Genomic DNA, 16,373 nt, shown 5'->3' with positions numbered 1-16,373 from the left:
ACACACACACACACACACACACACACACACACACACACACACACACACACACACACACACACACACACACACACACACACACACACACACACACACACACACACACACACACACACACACACACACACACACACACACACACACACACACACACACACACACACACAAGATAATTGTCCACATTAATCCACTTTTTGTTTCCTCAGTTATCTATTTTGCTCTCAAAGCTCTAAATTCCACCTACACTACCTTGTGTGTGTGTGTGTGTGTGTGTGTGTGTGTGTGTGTGTGTGTGTGTGTGTGTGTGTGTGTGTGTGTGTGTTGGTGCATGTAGAAAACACACAGCTCCAGGACCGTGACGACAATCCCTTTTAAACGGAGCTCTCTTGTATTTCCCGGAGAGTTTTCCTTCCTCTCTGTGAGCCGCCAGATGAAACCGTTTCGGCGATAAGAGAATTCACCGACGGAGGAATTAGTTCTGCATGACGAGCAGAGATGAAGATATACGAAGAAGAGGAGGAGAAATACTGGAGGTAGAAGTGAGGAATCTTAATCTCATCTTCCTCCTTCATGAGCTGCACTCACTCCTTGTCTAACCCCTTCCTCATCCTCACCCTCACCCATCAAGCTTTCTCATTTATTATGCTTCACCTCACTGTCTACCTCCTCTTCATCATCACTCCTCCTCATCATCACTCCTCTTCACAGGTGCTAACCGGTGTTTAGTACAGCCGGACTTGAACTGGAAACATCTGTTAAAAGACTGGATATATTTCAGCTTGCCGGACTTTTAACAGATGTTTCCAGGGAACAGACTTGCTCTATAGTTACAAGCTAACACAGAACATTTTAGGAGTCCTCCCATTTGTTCGGGACATGTTGACCGGCACGATAAACGTAACGTAAACTTTGACATCGTGTGAGAGGTTTTAATGTGACTTGTATGTGATTTGCCCGATGGAGACTTACTATTCGAACACCATGTAGAGCATCCCATCGGAGCTGTAGGTCTCCAGCAGCTCCACGATGTGAGGATGCTTCAGCATGTGGCAGATACTGGCCTCCCTCTTCAGATCTGAAACAGAGAGAGAGAGACATGAGGATACATAAAGACTACACACATCCTTTACTCAAGTAGAAGTACACACCTCCTTTACTCGAGTAGAAGTACACACATCCTTTACTCAAGTAGAAGTACACACATCCTTTACTCAAGTAGAAGTACACACTTCCTTTACTAAAGTAGAAGTACACACATCCTTTACTCGAGTAGAAGTACACACATCCTTTACTCAAGTAGAAGTACACACATCCTTTACTCGAGTAGAAGTACACACATCCTTTACTCAAGTAGAAGTACACACATCCTTTACTCAAGTAGAAGTACACACATCCTTTACTCGAGTAGAAGTACACCCATCCTTTACTCAAGTAGAAGTACACCCATCCTTTACTCAAGTAGAAGTACACCCATCCTTTACTCAAGTAGAAGTACACACATCCTGTACTCAAGTAGAAGTAGAGATACTCATGTTTAAAAATACTCTGGTGAAAGTAGAAGTACTGACTAAACTTCTTTACTCAAGTCAAAGTAAAGAGGCTTTGAAATGTACTTCAGTAAAAAGTACCCATAACTAGCAGCTGTTTTAAAGAGTACCTGACCTCCCTTTATATTAATAGAACAATAATGTCATTGTTAGCTAATGAATGTTTCCATGGTGACCAACGGCAACATGACAACGTTTTCATTGGTCCCTCTTCTTTAGAGAAGACCAGGAAATGATGGATACACGGATCGTGTTCAAATCAATAGGCACGCAATGACTCTAAATAATAATGATCACGCCACCAAACACACATTCAGACTAAAGGAACCAGCCTTTTTGGAAAATGCAAAAGTATCATTTCCACCTGCAGCTATGAGCTTCACCAGGAGGGCTTATAATAAGAGGCCCCCTCCTGTTGACCCCCCACTGTGCAGGCAGCAACAAAGAACACACAGACAATCGTCTACAAATAAAGAAGCTGCAACCTATTGTCTGTTTAGAAAACCAACAGTCGGCTTTCACCGTTTTCCTGCTCTTGTGTCGTAAAAAATGGCAACACCCATCCCTACTTTGCAGAAGCTCACCCTACCTGGTCTACCTCAGGGCTTCATGTAGCTTTCATTATTAGCAGAGGAGAACATTAAGAATGCATTCAGAGCTGCTCTCCTGAAACACTGCAGGAATGTCTTGCATGCAATTTTGCTAAATAAATCTCTTGATATTTGTTTGTATTCATCCGTTTTCTTGTTTACCATAATTTAACCTTGAGAGTCCCATTGAGAATAATAGACTATTTCAAGGGTATACTGATATACACCTGAACATCAGCAGGAGAGGACTCTTTAAAGTAGAGACACTACATACTGATATACACCTGAACATCAGCAGGAGAGGACTCTTTAAAGTAGAGACACTACATACTGATATACACCTGAACATCAGCAGGAGAGGACTCTTTAAAGTAGAGACACTACATACTGATATACACCTGAACATCAGCAGGAGAGGACTCTTTAAAGTAGAGACACTACATACTGATATACACCTGAACATCAGCAGGAGAGGACTCTTTAAAGTAGAGACACTACATACTGATATACACCTGAACATCAGCAGGAGAGGACTCTTTAAAGTAGAGACACTACATACTGATATACACCTGAACATAAGCAGGAGAGGACTCTTTAAAGTAGAGACACTACATACTGATATACACCTGAACATTAGCAGGAGAGGACTCTTTAAAGTAGATACACTACATACTGATATACACCTGAACATCAGCAGGAGAGGACTCTTTAAAGTAGATACACTACATACTGATATACACCTGAACATCAGCAGGAGAGGACTCTTTAAAGTAGAGACACTACATACTGATATACACCTGAACATCAGCAGGAGAGGACTCTTTAAAGTAGAGACACTACATACTGATATACACCTGAACATCAGCAGGAGATGACTCTTTAAAGTAGAGACACTACATACTGATATACACCTGAACATCAGCAGGAGAGGACTCTTTAAAGTAGAGACACTACATACTGAAATACACCTGAACATCAGCAGGAGAGGACTCTTTAAAGTAGAGACACTACATACTGATATACACCTGAACATCAGCAGGAGATGACTCTTTAAAGTAGATACACTACATACTGATATACACCTGAAGATCAGCAGGAGAGGACTCTTTAAAGTAGATACACTACATACTGATATACACCTGAAGATCAGCAGGAGAGGACTCTTTAAAGTAGATACACTACATACTGATATACACCTGAAGATCAGCAGGAGAGGACTCTTTAAAGTAGAGACACTACATACTCATATACACCTGAACATCAGCAGGAGAGCACTCTTTAAAGTAGATACACTAAATACTGATATACACCTGAAGATCAGCAGGAGAGGACTCTTTAAAGTAGAGACACTACATACTGATATATACCTGAACATCAGCAGGAGATGACTCTTTAAAGTAGAGACACTACATACTGATATACACCTGAACATCAGCAGGAGAGGACTCTTTAAAGTAGAGACACTACATACTGATATACACCTGAAGATCAGCAGGAGAGGACTCTTTAAAGTAGAGACACTACATACTGATATACACCTGAAGATCAGCAGGAGAGGACTCTTTAAAGTAGATACACTACATACTGATATACACCTGAAGATCAGCAGGAGAGGACTCTTTAAAGTAGAGACACTACATACTGATATACACCTGAACATCAGCAGGAGAGCACTCTTTAAAGTAGATACACTAAATACTGATATACACCTGAAGATCAGCAGGAGAGGACTCTTTAAAGTAGAGACACTACATACTGATATACACCTGAACATCAGCAGGAGATGACTCTTTAAAGTAGAGACACTACATACTGATATACACCTGAACATCAGCAGGAGAGGACTCTTTAAAGTAGAGACACTACATACTGAAATACACCTGAACATCAGCAGGAGAGGACTCTTTAAAGTAGAAACACTACATACTGATATACACCTGAACATCAGCAGGAGAGGACTCTTTAAAGTAGAGAAACTACATACTGAAATACACCTGAACATCAGCAGGAGAGGACTCTTTAAAGTAGAGACACTACATACTGAAATACACCTGAACATCAGCAGGAGAGGACTCTTTAAAGTAGAGACACTACATACTGATATACACCTGAACATCAGCAGGAGAGGACTCTTTAAAGTAGATACACTACATACTGATATACACCTGAACATCAGCAGGAGAGGACTCTTTAAAGTACAGACACTACATACTGATATACACCTGAACATCAGCTGGAGAGGACTCTTTAAAGTAGAGACACTACATACTGATATACACCTGAACATCAGCAGGAGAGGACTCTTTAAAGTAGATACACTACATACTGAAATACACCTGAACATCAGCAGGAGAGGACTCTTTAAAGTAGAGACACTACATACTGATATACACCTGAACATCAGCAGGAGAGGACTCTTTAAAGTAGATACACTACATACTGATATACACCTGAACATCAGCAGGAGAGGACTCTTTAAAGTACAGACACTACATACTGATATACACCTGAACATCAGCAGGAGAGGACTCTTTAAATGATCCTGAAAAGGAGCAAACTATGTCCTCTTTAATGAATCTTCCTCTAATTCTCTCACTATTTGAGATCCTCTCACTGCATCCTTCCCTTTAATCGGTTCCTAAAGAAGAGGAGGGCACTGAAGCTGAAAATAACAAAGAAGAATCACTGGGGAGGAGGAGGAGGAGGAGGAGGAGGAGAAAGCAAAGCTCTCCTGCTTAGCACAAACATCTGGAAATGCACATCAAATGTTGCTTTTACATAATAAAATGGAGAACATATAACTACACACCATTGGATGGAACCAGAGTGTGGACAGGATTTAAGTGCACAGAACAAATATTAAGATGAATAGTATTATTGATACTGTCTCTATGATGCCAGCTGAAACAAATACGAAAACAAATTTACAAATGTATGATAATTGGGAATATTCTCACGACTTTTTTTTAAATTGAACAACTTCCAGTGACAGTTATGGATACTTTAGCTGTCAGCTAGCTATTAACATTGATATAGTGCCTACCAACGCTACAGGAAGCCAAACTAAGGCCATTAACAGGACAACCATGGCCTATTGTGAGCTATTGCTTAAACAGAACAGCTTATAGGTTCACTTATTCATAAAGAAAATCAATATACAGAACATATAAAGCTTAACATTCCACATTCACAATGAGGTATTCCTCTGCCGCTGCATTGAGAGATTTATAGACACGAACACTGTATAGGAAATGGATTGGACTAAGTAGATGTGATCGCGCGCGCGCACAAACACACACACACACACACACACACACACACACACTGTATTGTTCTTCTATGCATGCAGTGACATTTAATGAGGCTCCCAGCCACTCGTGCCGCAGCGCTAACATTAAGCTAATCCTCCGAGGACAGGTACCAGGCGAGGGCTAGCGCTAACGTGATGCTAATGTTGCAAAAGCCGGATAAGTGGCTACCTTAAGGGCATTGAGGCACGGCAGGCTACGAATGTAATGTCATCTGCTGAGCTCACTGCTGCTTCTTATATCCGTCATGGTAAATACTGCGGGAGATTAACGAAGATACTTTATCAAATGAGAACAATGAGAACAATTCCATGTCTTTTTATGCTGCTGAAACAAAAGCAGCTGTAAACTACTTCTGCAGGGAAGCAACGGAGAATGAGTGTGTGTGTGTGTGTGTGTGGAGATTGAGTTTAGCAGTAGGGAGGAAAGAGAGTAGCTGCTGCAGATACAAACAGAAATAGATTATTTCTTTATATAAAAACTGTATGATGGCAGCAGCATGCACACAATCCTATACATCTATTTCCTATACGTTCTGATAGAGTGGTGCAGTGATGACTTTAGGCTGCTTCCACAAAAAGTTTATTATAATTGGATTTCGGAATATTGCAGGAAATAACAACTTTGTTTATGGTACTTTTTGTTGGTTTTGTTCTGCAGGATAATATCCAAGTCTCAAGACTAGTTGTATAATAGTTGAAGTGTAAATACAGAAGTTAAGGAACATAAACAAACTACAGCACGGTCACATGACTTCACGTCACCACCGCTAAGCTAAAAGTGGCTAATGTTGGGCTATAAAGGAACTACAGCACGGTCACATGACTTCACGTCACCACCGCTAAGCTAAAAGTGGCTAATGTTGGGCTATAAAGGAACTACAGCACGGTCACATGACTTCACGTTACCACCACCGTGTGTGTGTGTGTGCTTGTGTGAACAACAATATTCATTTTTGATTAAACCTGCTGATTTAATTCTAGATGGATTGATAATTTAACGTCAGAAAAAGTTGAATTGTGTCCATCTCAAAGTCCATAATGACGCCTTTAAATCTAGTGTTACTTCAGTACAAAACCCAAACATATTCACGCAAAAAATAACAGAGAACAGAAAAGTAGGAAATCTCCATATTCGCAAGGATACAAAATCAGCATTTTCTGACATTATTTTGCGTGAAATTAGTTTTAAGCTGCTTCATGTGCCAGACCTGACATTCCATTAGCAGTCTGTTAGCACAAGATGTCACAACAATCTAATAGAAACAGCTAAACAAACACACACACAGATGCAGCTTTAATGACTCTGCAGGGAGAAGGATGAAGGTGGAGGAGAAAGATGTAGAAACACAACGCAGGGAATAAAAGAATCGAGAGAATTTAATCAAAAAGAGGCGGAGGGGAGCGAGGAGGCGATGGCACATGATGAATTATTTTCTCTCTCATCCCTGCAGAGGGCTGACCTATCAGTGAGACAGACCTCCAGACAGGCCCAGAGCAACATGCTGGTGTGTGTGTGTGTGTGTGTGTGTGTGTGTGTGTGTGTGTGTGTGTGTGTGTGTGTGTGTGTGTGTGTGTGTGTGTGTGTGTGTGTGTGTGTGTGTGTGTGTGTGTGTGTGTGTGTGTGTGTGCGTGCGTGTGTGTGTGTGTGTGTGTGTGTGTGTGTATCACCCGCTCAACTGTAACCGCTCTGCTGCCTTTGATAGGCAACAAGGAAGAGGGGAAATAAAAACAAATTTACAACAGGAGCTGGTGTCAGGAGGGAGTGTGAGGTTTGATGGATCCCAGCAGGGAGGGGGTTGAATGGATATTGATGGGGAGGGCTGACCATGTGACCTTATGAGCACACACAGACTGGATGTGTGTGAACCAACAGTAGATGAAGGGAAATGGTCCTAGTGCCAGGTTATACGTGTTAAAATAAAAAAAACATGTCCTTTAGGAGTTTGCAGTGAACCGTCAAACCGGCTTTTCATCTCGTGTTTTTACGGAAGCGGAGATACAGTTTCGTAAGTGGAAACATTGAATTGAAAGTAGTAAATCTCATTAGCTTTATTAGAAATTGAACAGTATACGATGTTGTTTTGTCAATGGTTTTTTTAACATGTTTTTGTTTGTAAGCTTAGCGGTCAACATTAGCCACCTTTAGCTTTGGGTAATGCTGCCTTCAGGTTCGGCCTCAAGAAAATCGTCATCACTGCACCGATATATTGAGATTATATCCAGATAAAGGAACCCAGGCGAGTACAAAAAGTCTCTGTAGGAGGTCACTAAAATAATCCACTCTGCTCTCTCATTGTTGTTCTCGGTTGTTCTCATTAAGCTCCGTATCTAACCCTTCAAATTAAGCTGTAACATTTTAAATTATGTAATGAAGTCAAATGCTTTGGCCGGTACGTGCACTCTCACTGTTGGGGTTTTTAGATGGGTCCCAACTCTAGGTAAAGCCACGTAAAATGGCACTTTTTAAACTCTCTCTCTCGAGTATCATGAGTGTAACAAGGTGTGTGTTATGAGGTGTGTGTTGTGGGGGATCTCAGTGTGAACGGCTGAGCTCTTTATGTCTGCCTGGAGGAGGCTTAAGGAAAGCGAGGAGACTTCCTGCCAGGCTGGATTATGAACTCTCCATCAGCCGCAGAGAATTAGAGAGCAGTAATGTCGCAGGTAAAGCTCCTCTAGGAAACATTAATTATCTTGAACTCACAGCATGTGTGCATGGTACCTAGCTTGCAAATGTCACCTAATGTTAATATAGAAAATTAGATACATGTTCATAACTCTATATGAGCAGCCCTTTGCCTTTACGTGCGATTAACCTTGAGTGGATTTTCTCTGATATTTAATGGAGCAGTAAAACATTTAGCTTGCTTTGTAGGATAAGGTGAGAAAACTGATATCATGTCTGGGAATTAAAGAGGACACATTCTGCCCATCATATGAGCATTTAGTGTCTCTACTTTAAAGAGTCCTCTCCTGCTGATGTTCAGGTGTATATCAGTATGTAGTGTCTCTACTTTAAAGAGTCCTCCTCTGCTGATGTTCAGGTGTATATCAGTATGTAGTGTCTCTACTTTAAAGAGTCCTCTCCTGCTGATGTTCAGGTGTATATCAGTATGTTGTGTCTCTACTTTAAAGAGTCCTCTCCTGCTGATGTTCAGGTGTATATCAGTATGTAGTGTCTCTACTTTAAAGAGTCCTCTCCTGCTGATGTTCAGGTGTATATCATTATGTAGTGTCTCTACTTTAAAGAGTCCTCTCCTGCTGATGTTCAGGTGTATATCAGTATGTAGTGTCTCTACTTTAAAGAGTCCTCTCCTGCTGATGTTCAGGTGTATATCATTATGTAGTGTCTCTACTTTAAAGAGTCCTCTCCTGCTTATGTTCAGGTGTATATCAGTATGTAGTGTCTCTACTTTAAAGAGTCCTCTCCTGCTGATGTTCAGGTGTATATCAGTGTGTAGTGTCACTACTTTAAACACAGGGATTTTAGCCCTTGCAGACCATTTACATGCACTAAAAACCTATAGAACACACTACAGGAAAGGGAAAACCCCAAAAAGCAGAACAGGGCCTCTTTAAATAAATAAAAGTTATGCTCAGTCAATAAATGAAATATTTATTTCCTGGACAAGTACTGTGAAGGTGACCTTTGCAAGTCTTCAGAAGGAACTGCTTCAAAGTAAACAGCCCAATGACAACAGAAGAAGACTTCCATTGAACTGAAACTCCAAAGTGTGTGTGTGTGTGTGTGTGTGTGTGTGTGTGTGTGTGTGTGTGTGTGTGTGTGTGTGTGTGTGTGTGTGTGTGTGTGTGTGTGTGTGTGTGTGTGTGTGTGTGTGTGTGTGTGTGTGTGTGTGTGTGTGCGCGCGCAACAGAGAGAATACAAACAAACACAAACAAGGACACACATCCGACCTCTCCCTGCATTAACTCTTAGTGTGGGTAGAGTGGGGAAAAGCTATCAGAATCAGAATACCTTTATTCGTCCCATAGAGGGGACAAAACACAGCTTAATGTTGACTGAGAAGCATGCATAAAAAGATACCTATCCTGTAACATTTCTGAAGATATAGCAGCCAGGTATATATTGCACAGTTATTAGGGCATATATACGTATATATATATAGCACATAGTTGGTATATGATATGTAACTTGGGACTTGCTTGACTCTCTCCACAGTAACTTGGGACTTGCTTGACTCTCACCACAGTAACTTGGGACTTGCTTGACTCTCACCGCAGTAACTTGGGACTTGCTTGACTCTCACCGCAGTAACTTGGGACTTGCTTGACTCTCACCGCAGTAACTTGGGACTTACTTGACTCTCACAACAGTAACTTGTGACTTGCTTGACTCTCACCACAGTAACTTGGGACTTACTTGACTCTCACCGCGGTAATTTGTGACTTGCTTGACTCTCACCGCGGTAACTTCTGACTTGCTTGACTCTCTCCACAGTAACTTGGGACTTGCTTGACTCTCACCACAGTAACTTGGGACTTGCTTGACTCTCACCACAGTAACTTGGGACTTGCTTGACTCTCACCACAGTAACTTGGGACTTGCTTGACTCTCACCACAGTAACTTGGGACTTGCTTGACTCTCACCACAGTAACTTGGGACTTGCTTGACTCTCTCCACAGTAACTTGGGACTTGCTTGACTCTCACCACAGTAACTTGGGACTTGCTTGACTCTCACCACAGTAACTTGGGACTTGCTTGACTCTCACCACAGTAACTTGGGACTTGCTTGACTCTCACCACAGTAACTTGGGACTTGCTTGACTCTCACCGCAGTAACTTGGGACTTGGTTGACTCTCACCACAGTAACTTGTGACTTGCTTGACTCTCACCACAGTAACTTGGGACTTGCTTGACTCTCACCGCAGTAACTTGGGACTTGGTTGACTCTCACCACAGTAACTTGGGACTTGCTTGACTCTCACCACAGTAACTTGGGACTTGCTTGACTCTCACCACAGTAACTTGGGACTTGCTTGACTCTCACCACAGTAACTTGGGACTTGCTTGACTCTCACCACAGTAACTTGGGACTTGCTTGACTCTCACCACAGTAACTTGTGACTTGCTTGACTCTCACCACAGTAACTTGGGACTTGCTTGACTCTCACCACAGTAACTTGGGACTTGCTTGACTCTCACCACAGTAACTTGGGACTTGCTTGACTCTCACCACAGTAACTTGGGACTTGCTTGACTCTCACCACAGTAACTTGGGACTTGCTTGACTCTCACCAAAGTAACTTGGGACTTGCTTGACTCTCACCGCAGTAACTTGGGACTTGCTTGACTCTCACCACAGTAACTTGGGACTTGCTTGACTCTCACCGCAGTAACTTGGGACTTGCTTGACTCTCACCGCAGTAACTTGGGACTTGCTTGACTCTCACCACAGTAACTTGGGACTTGCTTGACTCTCACCGCAGTAACTTGGGACTTGCTTGACTCTCACCACAGTAACTTGTGACTTGCTTGACTCTCACCACAGTAACTTGGAACTTGCTTGACTCTCACCACAGTAACTTGTGACTTGCTTGACTCTCACCACAGTAACTTGGGACTTGCTTGACTCTCACCGCAGTAACTTGGGACTTGCTTGACTCTCACCACAGTAACTTGGGACTTGCTTGACTCTCACCACAGTAACTTGGGACTTGCTTGACTCTCACCGCAGTAACTTGGGACTTGCTTGACTCTCACCACAGTAACTTGTGACTTGCTTGACTCTCACCACAGTAACTTGGGACTTGCTTGACTCTCACCGCAGTAACTTGGGACTTGCTTGACTCTCACCACAGTAACTTGGGACTTGCTTGACTCTCACCACAGTAACTTGGGACTTGCTTGACTCTCTCCACAGTAACTTGGGACTTGCTTGACTCTCACCACAGTAACTTGGGACTTGCTTGACTCTCACCACAGTAACTTGGGACTTGCTTGACTCTCACCGCAGTAACTTGGGACTTGCTTGACTCTCTCCACAGTAACTTGGGACTTGCTTGACTCTCACCACAGTAACTTGGGACTTGCTTGACTCTCACCACAGTAACTTGGGACTTGCTTGACTCTCACCACAGTAACTTGGGACTTGCTTGACTCTCACCGCAGTAACTTGGGACTTGCTTGACTCTCACCGCAGTAACTTGGGACTTGCTTGACTCTCACCACAGTAACTTGGGACTTGCTTGACTCTCACCACAGTAACTTGGGACTTGCTTGACTCTCACCAAAGTAACTTGGGACTTGCTTGACTCTCACCACAGTAACTTGGGACTTGCTTGACTCACCACAGTAACTTGGGACTTGCTTGACTCTCACCACAGTAACTTGGGACTTGCTTGACTCTCACCACAGTAACTTGGGACTTGCTTGACTCTCACCAAAGTAACTTGGGACTTGCTTGACTCTCACCACAGTAACTTGGGACTTGCTTGACTCTCTCCACAGTAACTTGGGACTTGCTTGACTCTCACCACAGTAACTTGGGACTTGCTTGACTCTCTCCACAGTAACTTGGGACTTGCTTGACTCTCACCACAGTAACTTGGGACTTGCTTGACTCTCACCAAAGTAACTTGGGACTTGCTTGACTCTCACCGCAGTAACTTGGGACTTGCTTGACTCTCACCACAGTAACTTGGGACTTGCTTGACTCTCACCACAGTAACTTGGGACTTGCTTGACTCTCACCACAGTAACTTGGGACTTGCTTGACTCTCACCAAAGTAACTTGGGACTTGCTTGACTCTCACCGCAGTAACTTGGGACTTGCTTGACTCTCACCACAGTAACTTGGGACTTGCTTGACTCTCACCGCAGTAACTTGGGACTTGCTTGACTCTCACCACAGTAACTTGGGACTTGCTTGACTCTCTCCACAGTAACTTGGGACTTGCTTGACTCTCACCACAGTAACTTGTGACTTGCTTGACTCTCACCACAGTAACTTGTGACTTGCTTGACTCTCACCGCAGTAACTTGGGACTTGCTTGACTCTCACCACAGTAACTTGGGACTTGCTTGACTCTCCACAGTAACTTGGGACTTGCTTGACTCTCACCACAGTAACTTGGGACTTGCTTGACTCTCACCTCAGTAACTTGGGACTTGCTTGACTCTCACCACAGTAACTTGGGACTTGCTATACTCTCACCACAGTAACTTGGGACTTGCTATACTCTCACCACAGTAACTTGGGACTTGCTTGACTCTCACCACAGTAACTTGGGACTTGCTTGACTCTCACCACAGTAACTTGTGACTTGCTTGACTCTCACCACAGTAACTTGGGACTTGCTTGACTCTCACCACAGTAACTTGGGACTTGCTTGACTCTCACCTCAGTAACTTGGGACTTGCTTGACTCTCACCACAGTAACTTGGGACTTGCTATACTCTCACCACAGTAACTTGGGACTTGCTTGACTCTCACCACAGTAACTTGGGACTTGCTTGACTCTCACCTCAGTAACTTGGGACTTGCTTGACTCTCACCACAGTAACTTGGGACTTGCTTGACTCTCACCACAGTAACTTGGGACTTGCTTGACTCTCACCACAGTAACTTGGGACTTGCTTGACTCTCACCACAGTAACTTGTGACTTGCTTGACTCTCACCACAGTAACTTGGAACTTGCTTGACTCTCACCACAGTAACTTGGGACTTGCTTGACTCTCACCACAGTAACTTGGGACTTGCTTGACTCTCACCACAGTAACTTGTGACTTGCTTGACTCTCTCCACAGTAACTTGGGACTTGCTTAACTCTCACCACAGTAACTTGGGACTTGCTTGACTCTCACCGCAGTAACTTGGGACTTGCTTGACTCTCCACAGTAACTTGGGACTTGCTTGACTCTCACCACAGTAACTTGGGACTTGCTTGACTCTCACCGCAGTAACTTGGGACTTGCTTGACTCTCACCTCAGTAACTTGGGACTTGCTTGACTCTCACCACAGTAACTTGGGACTTGCTTGACTCTCACCACAGTAACTTGTGACTTGCTTGACTCTCACCACAGTAACTTGTGACTTGCTTGACTCTCACCACAGTAACTTGTGACTTGCTTGACTCTCACCACAGTAACTTGGGACTTGCTTGACTCTCACCACAGTAACTTGTGACTTGCTTGACTCTCACCACAGTAACTTGTGACTTGCTTGACTCTCTCCACAGTAACTTGTGACTTGCTTGACTCTCACCACAGTAACTTGTGACTTGCTTGACTCTCTCCACAGTAACTTGTGACTTGCTTGACTCTCTCCACAGTAACATGGGACTTGCTTGACTCTCACCACGGTAACTTGGGACTTGCTTGACTCTCACCACAGTAACTTGGGACTTGCTTGACTCTCACCACGGTAACTTGGGACTTGCTTAACTCTCACCACAGTAACTTGGGACTTGCTTGACTCTCACCACAGTAACTTGTGACTTGCTTGACTCTCACCACAGTAACTTGTGACTTGCTTGACTCTCACCACAGTAACTTGTGACTTGCTTGACTCTCACCACAGTAACTTGGGACTTGCTTGACTCTCACCACAGTAACTTGTGACTTGCTTGACTCTCACCACAGTAACTTGTGACTTGCTTGACTCTCACCACAGTAACTTGGGACTTGCTTGACTCTCACCACAGTAACTTGGGACTTGCTTGACTCTCACCACAGTAACTTGTGACTTGCTTGACTCTCACCACAGTAACTTGTGACTTGCTTGACTCTCACCACAGTAACTTGGGACTTGCTTGACTCTCACCACAGTAACTTGTGACTTGCTTGACTCTCACCACAGTAACTTGTGACTTGCTTGACTCTCACCACAGTAACTTGTGACTTGCTTGACTCTCACCACAGTAACTTGGGACTTGCTTGACTCTCCACAGTAACTTGGGACTTGCTTGACTCTCACCACAGTAACTTGGGACTTGCTTGACTCTCACCACAGTAACTTGTGACTTGCTTGACTCTCTCCACAGTAACTTGTGACTTGCTTGACTCTCACCGCAGTAACTTGGGACTTGCTTAACTCTCACCACAGTAACTTGGGACTTGCTTGACTCTCTCCACAGTAACATGGGACTTGCTTGACTCTCACCACAGTAACTTGGGACTTGCTTGAGACTTGTAGGTTAAGATTTATGATATCTTCAGTTATCTTTATGAATAACACCAGCTCTCTTACCCTCGGTGCTGAGTCCGGGGCTGGAGGTGAACTGGGCCACGTCCACGATCTTGACCGCGAACTGCTGCCCCGTCTCTCTGTTGATGCATCTCCGCACCACGCTGAAGGGACCCCTTTAAAAACACATACAGAAAAACTGTTAGAAAAATCTCCCTGGTCCCCGGCTTGAGCTTCAATCTCAGGATCCATGTATTTCTGATCCTTCAAGAATGGAAGTAGTCATCACATACAGAGCATCAACTAGTTCCTGAACAGTGTCCTTCACATGCTGATATCCAAGAGAGGGAGTTACACAGTCACAAGATGGAGGAATACCGGTTCTTCTGGGTAATCATACATCCTCCTGTCATTCACAAAGCACTGAGTTTTTCTCAAAATGTTGGCTTTTTTCTGAAAATCGCAAAAGTCTGACTTTATCTTAAAATTCTTGTTTATTTGACTGTATAGCACTTTGGTCTGGAGGTTTTAAAGTACTTCATAAATAAAGCTGTATTGTATTGTAAGACCAGCATGCACCTGGCTTCTCATTGCCAGGGTTGCAGGCGCACACATTGAGCGCCCTCCAAAGCTTGAGGTTTAAAATGAACAAGCTCACAGGTCAGAGCGTTACAGCAGGAACTCCTACATAAAGCTGCTCCTGCACTCACAACACTGTGGAGCTCACAGTTTGATTTTCTGAAATTGACAAATGTATTGTTTGCAAGCCGTTGCTATCTTTCATATTTCCCTATGGAGCAACACAGCTCTCAGACAAAGAGAGTCATTGTTGTCACTTTTTCCTTTATTTCCAGTCGCTCCAGCTATTTCACAACATGATTATCAAAGTAGTCAATATGGGCTGCTGTTTCTTCTAAAAGTACATCAAAAGGGGCTGCCTGAAATGGAAAAATATTCATTTGCAAGGAGGGAGTGATCAATTTTAAAACATTACCATTGAAAAATATATATTAAAATCATCATAGTTTGATTTTTTGAACAGGATCTGTATCGTACAAATCCCTTTTAATGAATGTTGTAGCTCAGGACTGCAGCCCCACAATATTCTCACATATTTATCCTTTAAAAAAGATTCTCTTACTGCTATTTTGAATAATGCACTAGTCCATATTTCAATAACACTTTGATTAATTTAACAGCCTTAGCATTGACTGTAAACACAGATATTGTCAGATTTAGCATTTCTCCTACAGATACAGAGTGTCTGACCTATAATCTGTTGTTATTGATAAAGACAGCTTTATGTTCATTTGTTATTGTTACATTTTTAGGATCAAGAAGTGCTTTACAACTTTGCAAACATCGAGCAAACGCAACAGCACAAAACAGAGACATCTGGCTGTGTGTGTGTGTGTGTGTGTGTGTGTGTGTGTGTGTGTGTGTGTGTGTGTGTGTGTGTGTGTGTGTGTGTGTGTGTGTGTGTGTGTGTGTGTGTGTGTGTGTGTGTGTGTGTGTGTGTGTTTATCTGTGTGTGTGTGGAGATTGAGTTTAGCAGTAGGGAGGAAAGAGAGTAGCTGCTGCAGATACAAACAGAAATAGATTTTTTCTTTACATAAAAACTGTATGATGGCAGCAGCAGGCACACAATCCTATACATCTATTTCCTATACGTTCTGATAGAGTGGTGCAGTGATGACTTTAGGCTGCTTCCACAAAAAGTTTATTATAATTGGATTTCGGAATATTGCAGGAAATAACAACTTTGTTTATGGTACTTT

At 43.0% G+C, this 16,373-nt stretch overlaps 1 protein-coding gene across 14 annotated transcripts in view; it reads right to left on the bottom strand.

The window, feature by feature from the left end:
* Positions 1–16,373, bottom strand: part of caska (calcium/calmodulin-dependent serine protein kinase a) — a 186,488-nt gene that overhangs the window by 92,858 nt on the left and 77,257 nt on the right. For all 14 annotated transcript variants that reach the window (XM_079663596.1, XM_079663602.1, XM_079663594.1 and 11 more), the window contains exons 2-3: positions 14,659–14,771; positions 970–1,075 (exon numbers count right to left, since the gene is read on the bottom strand). In XM_079663596.1, the coding sequence (XP_079519722.1) occupies positions 970–1,075; positions 14,659–14,771 (219 nt within the window). The remainder of the gene's footprint in view (positions 1–969; positions 1,076–14,658; positions 14,772–16,373) is intronic.

Source organism: Notothenia rossii, assembly GCF_949606895.1.
Source record: "Notothenia rossii genome assembly, chromosome: 2".
NCBI lineage: Eukaryota > Metazoa > Chordata > Actinopteri > Perciformes > Nototheniidae > Notothenia > Notothenia rossii.
The sequence above is the reverse complement of the archived record's forward strand: the minus strand, read 5'-3'. Positions and strand labels throughout refer to the sequence as shown.